This window comes from Loxodonta africana, chromosome 24 (assembly GCF_030014295.1).
Source record: "Loxodonta africana isolate mLoxAfr1 chromosome 24, mLoxAfr1.hap2, whole genome shotgun sequence".
Lineage (NCBI taxonomy): Eukaryota > Metazoa > Chordata > Mammalia > Proboscidea > Elephantidae > Loxodonta > Loxodonta africana.
In genome coordinates, this window is record NC_087365.1 from 56942908 (window position 1) to 56959575 (window position 16668).

The 16668-nt window shown below is 47.6% G+C and overlaps 1 protein-coding gene across 1 annotated transcript; it reads left to right on the top strand.

Annotated features, from left to right (window-relative positions):
- The first annotated feature begins 9242 nt into the window (after positions 1-9242).
- PCK1 (phosphoenolpyruvate carboxykinase 1) lies at positions 9243-14890 on the top strand. Its single transcript, XM_003419943.3, has 9 exons — positions 9243-9498; positions 10164-10345; positions 10809-11012; positions 11149-11336; positions 12091-12253; positions 13087-13311; positions 13406-13537; positions 14157-14252; positions 14436-14890. The coding sequence occupies exons 1-9, from the start codon at positions 9275-9277 to the stop codon at positions 14888-14890; spliced, it is 1869 nt and encodes a 622-aa protein (XP_003419991.2). The 5' UTR covers positions 9243-9274.
- Positions 14891-16668: the final 1778 nt, after the last annotated feature.

A 16668-nucleotide genomic window follows, 5' to 3' on the forward strand; every position in this document is an offset into this window, starting at 1 on the left:
CATTCATCCATTGATGGGCATCTTGGTTGCCTCCATCTTTTTGCTATTTTAAACAGTGCAGCTATGAACATGGGTGTGCATATATCTGTTTGTGTAAAGGTTCTTATTTCTCTAGGATATATTCCAAGGAGTGGGATTGCTAGATCATATGGTAGTTCTATTTCCAGCTTTTTAATGAAGAACCAAATCAATTTCCAAAGTGGTAGTACCATTTTACATTTCTACCAGCTGTATGTAAGTGTTCCAGTCTCTCCACAGCCTCTCCAGCATTTACTATTTTGTGTTTTTTGGATTAATGCTAGCCTTGTTGGAGTATTTTTTATTGTACTTTAGATGAAGGTTTATAGAACAAACTAGTTTCTCATTAAACAGTTAGTACACATATTGTTTATGACATTGGTTAACAACCCCACAACATGGCAACACTCTCCCTTCTCACCTTTAGGTTCCCTATTATCAGCTTTCCTGTCCCCTCCTGCCTTCTAGTCCTTGCCCCAGGGCTGGTGTGCCTCTTTAGTCTCATTTTGTATTATGCGCCTGTCCAATCTTTGGCTGAAGGGTGAACCTTCATTACTGAGCTGATAGGGTGTCTGGGGGCCATACTCTTAGGGTTTCTCCAGTCTCTGTCAGGCCAGCAAGTCTGGTCTTTCTTTTTGAGTTCGAATTTTGTTTTACATTTTTCTCCAGCTCTGTCTGCAACCCTCTATTGTGATCCCTGTCAGAGCAGTCAGTGGTGGTACCGGGCACTGTTTAGTTTCAGGGGATAATTTTGGTTCATGGTTTGGAGATTTTCTCAGAGCAATAGATTTGGGGGTTCCTCCAGTCTCAGGGAAACTCTGGTGGTGTAGTGGTTAAGAGCTCAGCTGTTAACCAAAGGGTCGGCAGTTCAAATCCATCAGGTGCTCTTCGGAACCTCTATGGGGCAGTTCTACTCTGTGTTATAGGGTCACTAGGAGTCAGAATCGACTCGACGGCAACAGGTTTTTTTTTTTTTTTTTTCCAGTCTCCATAGGTCCAGTAAGTCTGGATTTTAAGAATTTGAAATTCTGGGCTACATTTTTCTCCCCTTTTGATCAGAATTCACCTACTGATTCCTTGATCAAAACATTCAGTCATGGTAGGTAGCTGGGCACCATCCAGTTCCACTGGTCTCATGTAAGGAGGCAGTTGTTCATGTGTTCATGGAGGCAATTAGACCTGCATAGACTACATGATCTTTTAAAGACCCTTTCAGTTATATTGTCCCATGGCAACAAAATAGAAACTTGGCTCATTCAACTCTATAAAATTACCCTCTAGATTGCAGAGACATTGCGATCGCCCCATAAATGTAGAACATCTAAATATTTGTCCCTAACAAACACAACTGAGGTGGACGACCTGGATCACGGGGCAGGATCATTGCAAGTTGGACAGAGCTGTCCTGCTCTTGGAAACTTTCACTGTGGATCCACTGGGGTGTCGATCTAGTGGCAGCCTTGGCAGTTGAGACCTGGGGCTGACTGGCACACAAACCTTTGGCCCCAAGGCTAAGGGTTTACAGTGTGTTTTGTTTCTATTACCTTCTGAAAAACCACTGCTCCTCTCCTTACCAGGTAGGGGCCATGGCCTTCCCATGAATTCAAGTTCCTGAGTGGAGGGGCATTTTCAAAGTCAGTCCCCTGGGTGGAATGAACCCATTCCTGTCAGCCCATCAGTCGGAGGTCATGGTTTCCCAGTTAAGGGCCTTCACTAGTAAAATGGCATATTTGCCCTCTGTAAGCTTTTTTTTTAAGCTTTAGTTGTTTCATCTCTGTAATGAAAGAATCGTTTAAGATTGGTGGATTTCCAACTTTTTCCATCTGTGAATTCCTTGTACAAATAATCCAATACGGAGGCCTAATATGTACAGTGAGAGTCCCTGGGTTGAACAAAGAGTTAATGCGTTCAGCTGCTGATCGAAAGGTCGGAGGTTTGAGTCCATCCAGGGGTACCTTGGAAGAAAGACCTGGAGACCTACTTCCCAAAACCCAGCCACTGAAAACCCCACGGAGCCCCGTTCTGCTGTGATAAGCGTGGGGCTGCCGTGAGTTGGAGTTGACTCAACTGCAGCTGGTTGTTTAGTATGAACAGCAGGTCAAGCCAGACATATTGAAGAGGGCTTTGAGTACTTCTCTCTCAGCCTTTTCCTGTCCCCTTCTTTGAGGGGGCCCAGGGGAATCCCCTAAAGCCCCTCAGAGCACAATTTGGAAACGACTGGTCTTGATTCTGGATGACCTCAAACACTAATATGGCTGGTCTTTGGAATTTCTTTTATTGGCCTCGAGGTAACCAAGAAACACAAAGATACGTTGCAGTCCAGCTGTTCTCAGCATGCTACTCTGTGGCCCCACCCAAGTTCACACCTTTGTTGTCCATGGTTCACCCAGAACACGGCCACATCCCACCCCAGCCTCACCTGGTCACACCTTTTGAATCCCAGTAGGCCGCGCCCTTGCTTTCATGCTGCCTCTTGGCTGTTCCATCTCTTACGGGGTTTCACAAAGCTGTGCACAGGCTCACTGTCTCTCTTCTGCCCAGTGCTTCCTGATAGCCCATAGGTGGAACAGCTGAGGCCCTGGGCCACACAGGTGGACAACTAGGCTGACCCCTGCCTGCGGCTTCTTCTCCACGAGTGGTTGATCCACAGAGTGCACCAACAGACCACGATGTGGGGGCACAGGGGACCTGGGCCGGGAACTCCCCTAGGGTCCCTGGGCTGCTATGTTCGCCCTCCACTTTGAGGGCAGAGTAAGAGCTCATCGCTGGAGGAATCTCACCCCTGCTGATCTCTGGGCCATGTCCATGCCACCGTTGACCATGGCCTGCCAGTGCCTGCCCTCCTAGGGAGCGTGGACTATTGACTTGGTGGCAGACTACACACTAGTCTCCCTTGATTAGACCCCTCACGGAGGTCTGATGGAAAATCTAAGGTTCTGGCATTTGGGTTGTCTCTCCAGCCTGACCTGAAGTCCTTGAGGAAGTTGTTTTTGAAGAGCATAGTGCTCGGCTGTACAGATGGCTACGTAATCTGCAGGGCCCCTAATCACAAAGTGGGAAACAACCATTTCCTCTCTTCACGTCTCGCTCTGACCTGTCAGGGTGCTTTTTATTTGCTAGTTGATGCCACACTCTGTTGGGCATGGGGTACTCAGGGGCGAGGGCAGACTCTCACAGTCCCGTGACTCAGTGTGGGTGATCATACCCAACCCCGATGGTCTTCACACGCCCCATGGGGGCAGGAAGCTACAGTGGTCCCTGGATGGGGGTGGGGGGACAAGGGGGCGGGCAGCCGGGAACCCATCCCAAGGAGGTGGGGAGGTGACAGAAGGCAGAACCGTCAGTGAGCTGAGTTGCATGACCCATCATCCCGTTAAAAAAAAAAAAAAAGTTACCGTGGAGTCTTTTTCAACCCGTGGTGACCCCATGTGCGTCAGAGTAGAACTGTGCTCCATAGGGTTTTCAATGACCTTTCTTCTGAGGTGCCTCTGGTTGGACGCGAACCTCCAACCTTTTGGTTAGCAGCTGAGCACATAACTGTTTGCACCACCCGGTGACTCCTACAAAACACAAATTCAAATATAATATTACTTAGAATTTCAAGATGGTGACTTCAGAGCATTAAACCCCAAGTGTGCGGTTCCCTTTTGAGTGTCCGTGAAGCTGGCTGAGCTGAGTATACAGTAGGTGCCCAATATGTGCTTGATAACTAGGTGTTGGGGGTATATAGAGAAAAAGAAAGTCAAAGTCAAGGGGCTCAGATTTTGGAATCTTTCTAGAGAAATGACTGTACTGGTCAGTACTGGTTGAATGAATGAACATACTTGCTTTGAGCCTCAGTTTCCTGACCTATAAAATGGGGAAGATAATAGAAGTACTTACCTCAGAGAAGATCGTGTCGGGCATGCCATTCCTGGCACACAGTGAAAGCCCAATACTATTAATACTGTTTTCTCCAGTTTTGTAGGCATAGTAGTCAGTTCATAAATGTTTAAGCTGAGGATTCCTAGAGAAAGTGAGAGTTCAGCAAATTGTACTCAAAACTTCCCTTTTTCAACCTGTTTGATTATCTTATATCAAGGAAGGATAAAGCTGGTGTAGACATGTTGTTTTTGTTAGCTGCTGTTGAGTCGGTCCCCCACCCGATTCCTGGTGACCCCATGCACCATTGTGATCCATAGGGTTTTTTTTTGGCTGAATTTCAGAAGTAGATTGCCAGGCCTTTCTTCCTAATTTGCCTTAGTCTGGAAGCTCCAATGAAACCTATTCAACATCCTAGCAACACGTAAGTGTCCACTGACAACCAGGTGATGGCTGTGCGTGAAGTGCATTGGCTGGGAATCGAACCAGGGTCTCCCATATGGAAAGCAGGAGTTCTACCACTGAACCACCACTGCCCCTTGGTACACACGTAGGAGGAGTGAAAAGAGATCAATAATAGAGATCAATAACGGAGTTCAATAATAGAGATCAATAATAGAGATCAATAATAAAAGAGATCAACAACGACAACGTGTGTATGGAACCTCAGGAAGGAGGTAGGGTTAGGTTTGAAACTATGTTTGCAGTGTCAGGTCTTCCTTTCTCCTTCTTTCCCCAAAACAGTGTTGCCTCCAGGCTCAACTTTTTCTAAGTTTCAAAAAAGAAGAGCTTTCTTGGAGCTAAGAAAATATACACTCAAGTAGCTCTTGAAAAGCTACGGGCGGGGAGTGGGGGGGTCCCTCTGGCATTTGCCCCAGGAAAGACAAAGGTATTGGCTGTATAAGCCAGCTGCTATAGCCAGCTCCACCCCCCACCCAATGCACAGAGAAAACCCACCAGGGGTCTGCCTGGGGTCCACTGGGGACTTCACAAGTAGGCTGCCAGTTTGGCTAGTTCAGCACAGTCAACCAAGTTGGTGGTCCCATGGGGAAGACACGCTGCTTGGCTCAGCTCCTTGAAGATGTTGCTCAATGAGTCCCTGTTTGGGTCAGAGAGCTTCCCAGGGCACAGGAAATTGGGGCCTCAGGTTGCAATTTTAACTGAGGGACACGGGAACTTCGGCTATACTTTTGCCTATGTGTCCCAGACCCCAGCTTCCACTGGTATCATTTGCTTTTTCCAGGGAACTCTGTGCTTTCAGGTGGATTCGCAGCAATATTTGCTTTTTAGCATTTTTGACATGGGACAGTTGCAGAAGAAGAACGCCATGGTTCTGCACTGGGAGTGTAAGTAGTTAGATGGCTGGATGGAGGGCTGTGATGGTTAACGTTGTGTGTCAGTTTAGCTGAGCCATGATTCTCAGTGGTTTGGTTGGCAGTTATGTAACGATGTAGTCATCAGTCCTGATGTGATCTGATGTGATCAGCCAATCAGTTGTAAGGGGAATTTCCTCAGGGATGTGGCCTGCATCCAATATATATGGATGTTCTGGCAAAACTTGCTGGTTTTGCTTGCTCTGGATCCTGCATCCAGCTCATCACCATCTGACCTCCAGTTCTTGTGACTTGAGCCAGTGCCTACCATATTGCTTGTTGATCTTGGGATTTGTTGGACTCTGCAGCTGGTGACCCAGCAGCCTGCTGTCTGACCTGCTGATCTTTGGCTTTCAGCCCCCACCAGCTGTGTGAGTCAGAAGAAGCCTCCAGCCTGACACCTGACTCACAACTTGGGACTTGCCAGCCTCTACAGCTGCATGAGCCATTTCCTTGAGACAAATCTGTCTCTATAAAAATAGATATATGCATATATATATGCTTCACTGGTTTTTCTTCTATAGAGAACCCAGCCTGAGACAAAGACAATGGTGATTCTCTGTTGCTATATTTTAACTTGACCTAGGTGTTTCTCTCCCACAAGATTCAGCATATAAACGCCTTGAATTGAGAGGTAACATTAAGGACTGCAGACAAGCTCAGGTCTTGTTTTCAATCTGTGTGCTCTTGCAGGAAATCAACCCATTACACTGTTATCAGCAAAATGGAATCTCTCCCAGTTTGGAGAGATGAAACACACAGCTATAAATGTGTGTTTTGCATATTTATGGTTGCCTCTGAATGGGTAGTTTCACTGATGTCAGATGCTAAGAAAGTGCCCCTTAGCAACTGGGTCTTACGCAGTTGTTGGATTTGGACAAAACCCAAACTTACATATGGATAACAGTGCCACTGGTTATAGATTATAAATGGGAAATGGAGTTCCTGGGTGGTGCAAATGATTAATATGCTCGGCTGCTATTCAAAAAGTTGATGGTTCAAGTCCACTCAGAGGTGCCTTGGAAGAAAGGTGTGGCAATCTACTTTGGAAAAATTAGCCATAGAAAACCCTGTAGAAACTAAATGGTGCCCAGCTACCATTACTAAACATTTTGATCAAAGATTTTATAAAATTCTGATCAAAAGGGGGAAAATACAGTATGGAATTTCAAATTTTCATGGAATCCAGACTTTCTGGAGCCATGGAGGCTGGATGAACCCCTGAAACTACTGCTCTGAGATAATCTTTAAACCTAAACCTCAAACCAAAAATATTCCCTGAAGTCTTCTTTAAACCAAACAATAAGTTAGCTTAGCTAGTGAGGAGCATCTGCCTTGACCATTGTACTCTTTTAAGAACTACGTATATGGAATCAAATTGTCAACAGCCACTTGAAAGGTTAAATAGGAACCTTAGAGGTCAGCGAGTTTATATTAATAGGGGACGAACAACTCGGAAAAGGAGTGTGAGAATGATTGCACAACTTGAAGAGTGTAATTAATGTCACTGAATTGTACAGGTAGAAATTATTGAATTGACCTGTACAAGGTAAGGTGGTGGAAGCTCCATAGACACATCCAAACTCCCTGAGGGACTGAATTGCTGGGCTGAGGGCTGTGGGGACCATGATCTCGGGGAACATCTAGTTCAATTGACATAACATAGTTTATAAAGAATATGTTCTACATTCTACTTTGGTGAATAGTATCTGGGGTCTTAAAAGCCTGTAAGTGGCCATCTAGGATACTCCACTGGTCTCACTCCTTTGGGAGCAAAGAACAATGAAGGAAACTAAGATACAAGGGAAAGATTAGTCCAAAGGACTAATGGACCACAGCTACCACTGCCTCCAGCAGACTGAGCCCAGTACAACTAGATGGTGCCTGGCTAGCACCACTGACTACTCTGACAGGGATCACGATAGAGTGTCCTGGACAGAGCTGGAGAAAAATGTAAACAAAATTCTAACTCAAAAAAGAAAGACCAGACTTGCTGGCCTGACAGAGACTGAAGAAACCTTGAGAGTATGGCCCCCGGACACCCTTTCAGCTCAGTAATGAAGTCACTTCTGAGGTTCACTCTTCAGTCAAAGATTGGACAGGCCCACAAAACAAAATAAGACTAAAAGGGCACACTAGACCAGGGGCAAGGACTAGAAGGCAGGAGGGGACAGAAAAGCTGGTAATAGGGAACCCAGAGTTGAGAAGGGAGAGCACTGACATGTCGTGGGGTTGTTAACCAATGTCATAAAACAATATATGTACTAACTGTTCAATGAGAAACTTGTTTGCTCTGTAAACCTTCATTTAAAAAAAGAAATTATTGAATTGGTACATGTTCTGCTGTGTATATTCTCAACAACAACAAAAATAAAATATAAAAAAATAAAAGAAAACCCTATGAAGCACAGTTCTACTCCGACACCCAGGGAATCACCATGAGTCAGCTGGACAGCAACTTATTTTCCCCTACGGGAAATCATTCCAAACTAAATAAAAGTGCCCCATATTGTATTTGCAATGGAAGACCCAGTTGGTTAAGTCTGAGTAAGTGACACACAGCGATGCGCTGCTGGTTTGAGTGGACGTTGGTGATGCATGCGTGCTAACACAGCCCTGCGCCTGGTCCTCCCTGTGCTCCTGGGCTGAGACTGTCATTCGCAGCACCTTGCATTTACCACAGTTCCTTAGGAACTGTCTCAGCTGGCCATCCCACGCCCACGGGGAGAAGGGAAAGTCCGGACCTGACCTCACCTGAGGCCTAGGGCCCCCCTGAGCTGTTTGACTCGCTGTGGGCGGCTGAGTTGGGTCCTCCCCCCGGACTTCTCACCCAGTGCTCTCTAAACTCCAGGGAGCAGCTTCCATAGCTCATTAAACCAGACCGAAGTTCTCTCGGTTTGCAAAGCAGATTCTTTGCGGCTGTGATAAAGGTCCCACTGTTCAGGTGTAATCTAGCAAAACCGACAAGCCTCCTTCCATCCCCAAACTCTTAGACTTGCAAGTCTGGTGAAAAGTATCTAATTAGCTCCAGGAAAAGCAGCACCCAGACCCAACCACTGGAGAACACATGGAAGGTTCCAGAAATGGCAATGGTAGCTCATGAGGGGCAGTGTGATGGGGTACTCAGAGCCCAGCTTGCCTGAGTCCCTCTGCTGCCCACAGTAAACACTTGATGAAGTTATTTGCCCCCAGTTGGACCTGATGCTTCCCATCTTTGCCAATAAGCCACCCGCTGTCCCACATTAGGGTGCCTTCTACGTACGAGCCTTTGGCTGTGGGGTGACACCTCATGTCTGTGGTGTTTTGTCAACCAGCAGCTGTCGGCACATACAACAACCCTTGAAGCCCAGAAGGGGCTAGGGCCAGGGTGGTCCTCGATCCCACCTACCCCATGGGGGAAGGGTCCTGTGTTTTGCATCAGCAGCGCACTGGGCCAAAGTTTAGTCAATCAAAAGTTGTGTAAGAACTTACTAGGTTGGTAGGTCCAGGGGCCAGAGGTCACCTGCATTCATGGACAAGTTTCTGTTCAATGATTATCTCCCTGGGATTTATCGTGGTGAGCTGATCCAAGATTTTTTGATTCAAAGCATGACCGTCAGTGGCTGGGATCCAAAGAACTGCCCCCTGACGTAAGAGGCGAGCCTCCTTGGGCCCAGCCAAGGGGCAGGGCCTTCTTCCTCAATAGTATTTAAAGCCAGGAGGTCCTGCTGCCAGGCATGGCCTTCCCACTGGGAACACACCCTCAGCAGCAGGGAGAACCCAGAAGGAACCCTGAATCTCTGATTGAGATCATCCCAAGGGGAGAAAAGTAAGTAGGGCCTTTATATTTACATTTCTAAAAATTGCAAAGACGACACAAACTCTTTTTCTCTCTTCTTAGCACGAGAGCGGTCTGGTGCTGTGGAACCCAAACAAAGCACATGAGGTGTGCATGACGGTGTCTTTGGGTGTTTGGTTCAGGAGCCTGTGTTTTTGTTCCAGGAGACCTCTGCGTTCGTGCCTGTGAGCCCACATCTGCAGAAATGCCTCCTCAGCTGCAAAACGGCCTGAACTTCTCTGCCAAAGTCGTCCAGGGTACCCTGGACAGCCTGCCATCGGCAGTGAGAGAGTTTGTGGAGAGCAGCACCACGCTGTGCCAGCCAGACCACATTCACATCTGTGATGGCTCTGAGGAGGAGAACCAGCGGCTTCTGGAGTGCATGGAGGAGGAGGGCGTGATCAAGAGGCTCAAGAAGTATGACAACTGGTAAGTGTGCGCACAGCTCCCGGCCGCTGGCTCATGCCTTCCCCACCATCCCCTCGGTATCAGGAGAGAGTTGACTGAAGACCTGGTTGTGGGCAGTAGACTCTCGAATAACTTCAAGCAATGGTTCAGAATCCTGGAGGGTTGACTTTCATGGCGTTGGTGGGGCAGCCCAAGCCTTACATGAGATGGCGTGTGCAAAAGCTCTTTGCAAAAAAATAAAAATAAAAATAACCCTGTCGTGTTTTGTCTTGTGTTTTTGAGCCTCTTCCCTCCTGCAGACAGGGCCCTAATAATTGACCAAAGTATGTCACGTCTTGAGTGTGGGAATAACAGTCAGGCACAATAAGACAAGATGAAACAAAAGGAAAGCTCTTTGCTGACTACATCACTGATCGCAATGAAAGAAAGGCAATCTTTGTCCTAAAAGACTAACTCCCAGTCAAGTAAATGTCCATGGGCCATGTCCTGGCTGGTCTGGCTGCTCACACCTACTGAGCATCTTCAGTGTGCTCAGCAGGCCGCTAGGCATGGCAAAGAAGACAAGCATGAGTGAGACTGGTCCATTCCCAAACAATGCTTGGTGGAAGGAGTCCTGCTCAGAGGCGCAGCGCAGGTGGACAGCCCTTCACCTTCCTTCCTAACCCGTATGTTTTTGATGTTTGCAGCTGGCTGGCTCTCACTGACCCCAGGGATGTGGCCCGGATTGAAAGCAAGACCGTCATCATCACCCACGAGCAAAGAGACACAGTACCCATCCCCAAAACTGGCCTGAGCCAGCTGGGCCGCTGGATGTCAGAGGAGGACTTTGAGAAAGCATTCAGCGCCAGGTTCCCGGGGTGCATGAAAGGTGAGCAGAACATTATTCAATTGGGCAATGTCCGCAAACCTCTCATTGTTATGTCTATCTTAAAATGGCAATTCTGGCTATTTCCAAAATACCAGCCACTGAAAACCCTAGGGAGCACAGTTCTACTCTGACACAAATGGGGTTGCCCTGAGTCGGAAGTGACTGATGGCAACTGGTAACTCTAGACAGTAATAGAACTCCTGTAGCCTCGGGTATCTTTAGATTCCGTACGTGAGATCAGCAATGTATTCAAATGCGCAGCTGTTCTGGTTTTATGGACTGTCTCTGCACCTGGACTTAAAAGAACGTGGTGGAGCCCATTGTACGGGAATGAAAACGCCTTCACTTTTGCATGCTGTTCGCTTCCTAGTGGACTCTTCTGTGTGTGGGGGATAGTGGTGGGCAGGGTGTGATGCTGTAATGGGTCCCCCTTCTCACCAGTCCCCACTGACCCGGTCCCCAGGTCGCACGCTGTATGTCATCCCGTTCAGCATGGGGCCGCTGGGCTCGCCTCTGTCCAAGATCGGCGTCGAGCTGACGGACTCGCCCTACGTGGTGGCCAGCATGCGGATCATGACTCGCATGGGCACCTCAGTCCTGGAGGCGCTGGGTGACGGGGAGTTTGTCAAGTGCCTGCACTCTGTCGGCTGCCCTTTGCCTTTGAAAAGTAAGCTTTCTATTTCAAAGTGGAAAGTTCAAGTTACCAAGCAAGGTGGCCTGTAGCTCAGGGACCTGCTGTCCATGTCCCGGGGACCCCCAAGCAGGGACATGGTATGCTGATGGGGGACATGTCCTCGTTTCAGGGCCTTTGGTCAACAGCTGGGCCTGCAACCCGGAGCTGACTCTCATAGCCCACGTGCCCGACCGCAGAGAGATCATCTCCTTTGGGAGCGGCTATGGCGGGAACTCGCTCCTGGGGAAGAAGTGCTTTGCTCTGAGGATGGCAAGCCGGCTGGCCAAGGAGGAAGGCTGGCTGGCAGAGCACATGCTGGTGAGAGCATAAAACCTCTTGCCATCAAGTTGATTCTGACTCATGGCAACCCTACAGGACAGAGTAGAACTTACCCATAGAGTTTCCAAGGAGTGGATGATGGATTCAAACTATTGACCTTCTGGTTAGCAGCTGGGCTCTTAACCACTGCACCACCTGGGCTCAAGGATGAGGAGTCTTAAATGCACCCAGGCCTATGACATGACAGTTCTCATCAGGCATGACCCAATGCGCCCTCTCCGTGTGTAGGTTCAAGGAGAGGTTGGAAAATTCCATCAATAGGTTCAATCCACTTGTCCACCCCCTCTTGGGGGACCCCAAAGATAGTGGGAATTCCTTTGGAATTCATTACTTTGTAAATGTTACTTGGTACTGACGCCTGAAGTAGACCTTTTTCGTTTTGTACATCAGTGGGAGATTTTTATTAAATATATTATGGTACCTTCATACAATGGAATACTATGCAGTCAATAACAGGAATTAAACAGATCCATATATATATACAGATATGGAAAGAGGTCCACGATATATGGTAAAGTTAAAAAAAAAAAAACACCATAAATAGTTGTATAGATTGGTGAAAAAGATCTGAGAAGCTATGTTCTCAGGGCTTCCCGGCCCATGGGGTTGCCGTGACTCGGAATCGACTCTACAGCAACTGGTTTGGCTTTGGGTTCGGCACATTCGTACCTGAAGTCCTGACCACTGGGGGAGAAATGTGCAAAGATCTTACTGAGAATTGGATCTCCAACAGATCCTGGGCATCACCAGCCCTGAGGGTGAGAAGAAGTACTTTGCAGCAGCATTTCCCAGTGCCTGCGGGAAGACCAACCTGGCCATGATGAACCCCACGCTCCCGGGGTGGAAAGTGGAGTGTGTCGGGGATGACATCGCCTGGATGAAATTTGACCAACAAGGTAACTCTTTTAGACTTGGCTACCATTGGTAAAAGGAGCTCTGGTGATGTAGCGGTTGAGAGCTCAGCTGCTAACCACAAGGTTCGTGGTTCGAACCCAAGAGGCTGCTCGGTGGGAGAAAGATGTGGCAGTCTGCTCCTGTAAAGGTTACAGCCTTGGAAACCCTGTGGGACAGTTCTGTCCTGTCCTGTAGGGTTGCTGTGAGTCAGAATCAACTCGACAGCAACAGGTTTTTTACCATTGGTAAAAATTGGACCTGGGTGAATTTTTGACCTTCAAGGCACACCAAACTCTTCTAAATCCACAGTATTTGGATTTTTAATTCAGTTATTTCAGACTATGCATAGCTTTAGGAATACATATTCTGTAAACATTCTTTCATTTAATATCACATCTGGATGGAAAATGGAGCCATATGTTGCTGTTTGTTTACATACACAAATTTGTTAAAATAGTATTGGTGGAAAATTAATGAGGAGAAAGAGTTGTAAAAGCCTCACAGTTTAATAAAATGCTTTGATGGAAAAAGATCAGTGTATATTCTAGGAATCTGTTACCATCAAGGCAATTCCGACTCATAGTGACCCTGTAATGCAGAGTAGAACTGCCCCCATAGGGTTTCCAAGGAGCAGCTGGTGGATTCGAACTGCTGACCTTTTGGCTAGCAGCTATGTTCTTAGCCACTGCACCACCAGGGTTGCATTTTCTAGGGAGGAAGGAAAAAAAAAAAAAAAGAGCTGAGGACTTGGTACACAAATTAGCCCAGCAAGATATGAGTATAAATGGTATACTTTCTTTAGCACTCACTTCTTCTCGGATCTAAACTTCTCCAGGTAACTTAAGGGCTATCAACCCAGAAAATGGCTTTTTTGGTGTTGCTCCTGGGACCTCTGTGAAGACAAACCCCAATGCCATCAAGACTATCCAGAAGAATACAATCTTCACCAACGTGGCTGAAACCAGTGACGGGGGTGTATACTGGGAAGGTATTGACGAGCCTTTGGCCCCTGGCGTCACGCTCACTTCCTGGAAGAACAAGGAGTGGAGCCCGGAGGATGGTAAGCCCCCTCGGAGGACGTGGTGCTTCTGGCCGAGGTGGGCGCCATCTCTTCAGCCAACCACTGAGCAGCCTCTTGCTCTCTTATGTTCTAGGGGAACCCTGCGCCCACCCCAACTCGAGGTTCTGCACCCCTGCCAGCCAGTGCCCCATCATCGACCCCGCCTGGGAGTCTCCGGAAGGCGTGCCCATCTCGGGCATCATCTTTGGGGGCCGCAGACCTACTGGTGAGGCTCCCCTTCACTCAGGCTGGGTTGTGAGAGGGCTGGCTGCAGAAGGACGTGGTAAAATCTCTCCCTTTCCGTGACTTGTTAAAACCACTTGCTGTCAAGTTGACTGCAACTCCTGGCGACCCCACGTGTGTCGGAGCAGAACTGTGCTGCACAGGTTTCCAAGAGCTGATCGTTTGGCGGTAGATCGCCAGGTCTTTCTTTTGAGGCACTTCTGGGTGAACTCGAACCTCCAACCTTTCAGTTAGCAGCCAAGCACGTTAACCATTTGTACCACCTAGGGCCTCCATGGCCTTGACAGAGGGTCCCAGAGATCAGGAGCTTCCTTTCAAAATCCCGGGATAATTGCCAAGCTCCAATGTAGAACCAACGCTCCTGGTCACCTTGAACCTATCTAGATCTTTGATCTAATGTAGCTTTGCCCAAATTTATTTTCCCGGAGTGGTCCTGGCAGTGTAATTTCGAGTTAGCAGTTTTTTGTGCTTTAGCTCTGTGAATGCAAAAGTAGCTAAATTAGAAAGATTCTGTTTTGCTGCATGCTTCCAATTTGTAAGGTGACATTTTTAGCCCAAGAGTCAAAGCCTTTAAGAAAGATTTCTTTATTTTCCTGCTAAAGGTGTCCCTCTAGTCTATGAAGCTCTCAACTGGCAGCATGGAGTATTTGTGGGGGCAGCCATGAGGTCAGAGGCCACAGCGGCTGCTGAGCACAAAGGTAAATCAAAGTCAAGGTTTAAAAACACAAAGGAGGGTGATTAGTGCTCTGTGTGTGTGTACACGGAGAGAGAGAGAGAAGAAGCGAGAGAGAACCAAGCATGCTGATCTCAATGATAAATGGTAGCCAGTCTTGCCCATTGAGAGTGCCATTTACCAATGGAGCCCCCTCTCTGTTTAATAGGCAAAGTCATCATGCATGACCCTTTTGCCATGAGACCCTTCTTTGGCTACAATTTCGGCAAATACCTGGCCCACTGGCTCAGCATGGCCCAGCGTCCAGCAGCCAAGCTGCCCAAGATCTTCCATGTCAACTGGTTCCGGAAAGACAAGGAAGGCAGATTCCTCTGGCCTGGCTTTGGGGAGAACTCCAGGGTCCTGGAGTGGATGTTCAAGCGGATAAATGGGGAAGACAGCGCCAAGCTCACACCCATTGGCTACATCCCCGCGGAGGATGCCTTGAATCTGAAAGGCTTGGGCAGCATCAACGTGAAGGAGCTGTTCCATATCTCCAAGGAGTTCTGGGAGAAGGAGGTGGAAGACATCCAGAAGTATCTGGAGGAGCAAGTCAATGCCGACCTCCCCTGTGAAATAGAGAGAGAGGTCCTAGCCCTGAAGCAAAGGATCAGCCTGATGTAACCAGAACCTGAGAGCTTAGCCTTCAAAATCATCCCCTTTCCAATCCATAAGATGCACAGGAGCAAAAGAAGGTGGGCCAGAGTGGACCCCACCAGCAACATGATAATGACCACACTGATGAGCAGATCCCAAAGGCACACTTTAATTTTTCAGATAGGAGTCATAGAGTACCAGCTAGTAACCAGTGTGATTGGGAGGGAGAATCCTAGCATGTCTCCAGTATCCATTATCCAGTGCACATTCTGTTTAACCCTGAGGACACTCAGGCATTTACGCTTTTTTTTGTCTTTCACTTTAGCTATCTCAGTTAGCTGGAATGCACACACACAAAAAATACTTGAGCTGTATATATGCGCGTGTGCGTGTGTGTGTGTGTGTGTAAGTACTGTTATCTAAAATATATTTTATATCTTTGGACAAATCTTGGGAAAGATTACCTACTAGTTGTTGCTAGAAAGAAATGTTGCCTTATGACTAATACATGTGTTTAAATTATTTTTATATACCATTGTTCCTTACCTTTACATAATTCAAATTTTCTTCCCCTTACCACTTCTTGTAAAAATCACAAAATAAACTTTTATAGAAAAGATGGATTTCCTTTGCTTTTTCAAACCACCTAGAAGATAGATCTTTCTGATTAAGCAACTTATGATCCAAATTCCAACCCCCCAAAAACAGGGGGTGTTTAGGGTCACGCTCGAAGAGGAGGTGAGTTGAATGGCCAAGGCCTGAGCAGAGAGAATGAGAATACGGAGGCCCCCTAGAGACACATTTGGAGTTTTTCTTGTTAGCTGCCATTGAGTCCGACCCTGGCTTCTGGCGACCCCATGAACAACGGAATGGAACGCTGCTTGGTCCTGTGCCATCCCCACAATTGGTCGTAGACTGGACCATTCTGATCCATGGGGTTTTCACTGACTGATTTTTGGAAGTAAATGGCCAGGGCTTTCTTCCTAGTCTGTCTTAACCTGGAAGCTCTGCTGAAACCTGTTCAGCATTGTACCAGGAATGGAACCTGGGTCTTCTGCACGGAGGCAAGAATTCTACCACTGAGTCACCAGTGCCCCCTTTAACATCGTTCAGTACGCAAAATGGTGGGCCTTGTGTAACCGGAGTGGGGTGAGTTTAACACGGAAATTTGGGTCTGGGGGCCCTGCCATCCACAACAATTACATGGTGAAGAGTTTCACAGGCTTGCCAGTTATCTCTTTTTTTTAAGCAAAACTTTGTCGTCCACAGGGGAGGAGAGAAGGGCGAAAAGTGTTTTTCAGAAGAAAAGACCAGTGGTATCTACCATTGCATAGGCACTAACTGAGCTCCTTCTGTATACTGAGCATGGTGCCCAGCTCAGCAGGCTATTGTGAGAAGGCACAGCCCTCACCTGGTCTCCTTTGCTCCATGTGTTTATGGGGTGTTCTAGAACAATCCAAACAGACCATAAACTTTTATGTTGCACATTCACTCTGTAAATAAATGCTACTGCCCTCCAGTTGGTCCTTCCTTCTGGACGCAGGCTGTTAACTGCGCTTTGATCTGCACCACACCCGAGCAAGCAAGCTGTTCCCACTGTGGTAACCTCAGGCTTCCACACCTTCACAACTCACAACCACCCGTTCCCCTACAGCCCTGTGTCCCTTACAATGGCTCCCCGTGGAAGGTGAAGCAAGAGCCCCTGACTTGACAGGTGGGGAAACTGAGGCCAGGAGAGCCATTGGAGCCGAGGAATGAGGAACAGCAGCTGGAGTTTTCTTCCCTTAAAGGCACAGAGCGTCTCA

Bases quoted from the DNA above. Each gene is read 5' to 3' on its own strand.
- PCK1 (XM_003419943.3), top strand. From the start codon at position 9,275: ATGCCTCCTCAGCTGCAAAACGGCCTGAACTTCTCTGCCAAAGTCGTC. The intron at 10,346-10,808 runs GTGAGCAGAACA...CCCGGTCCCCAG, and splicing joins GTTCCCGGGGTGCATGAAAG to GTCGCACGCTGTATGTCATC. The intron at 13,538-14,156 runs GTGAGGCTCCCC...TTCCTGCTAAAG, and splicing joins TGGGGGCCGCAGACCTACTG to GTGTCCCTCTAGTCTATGAA.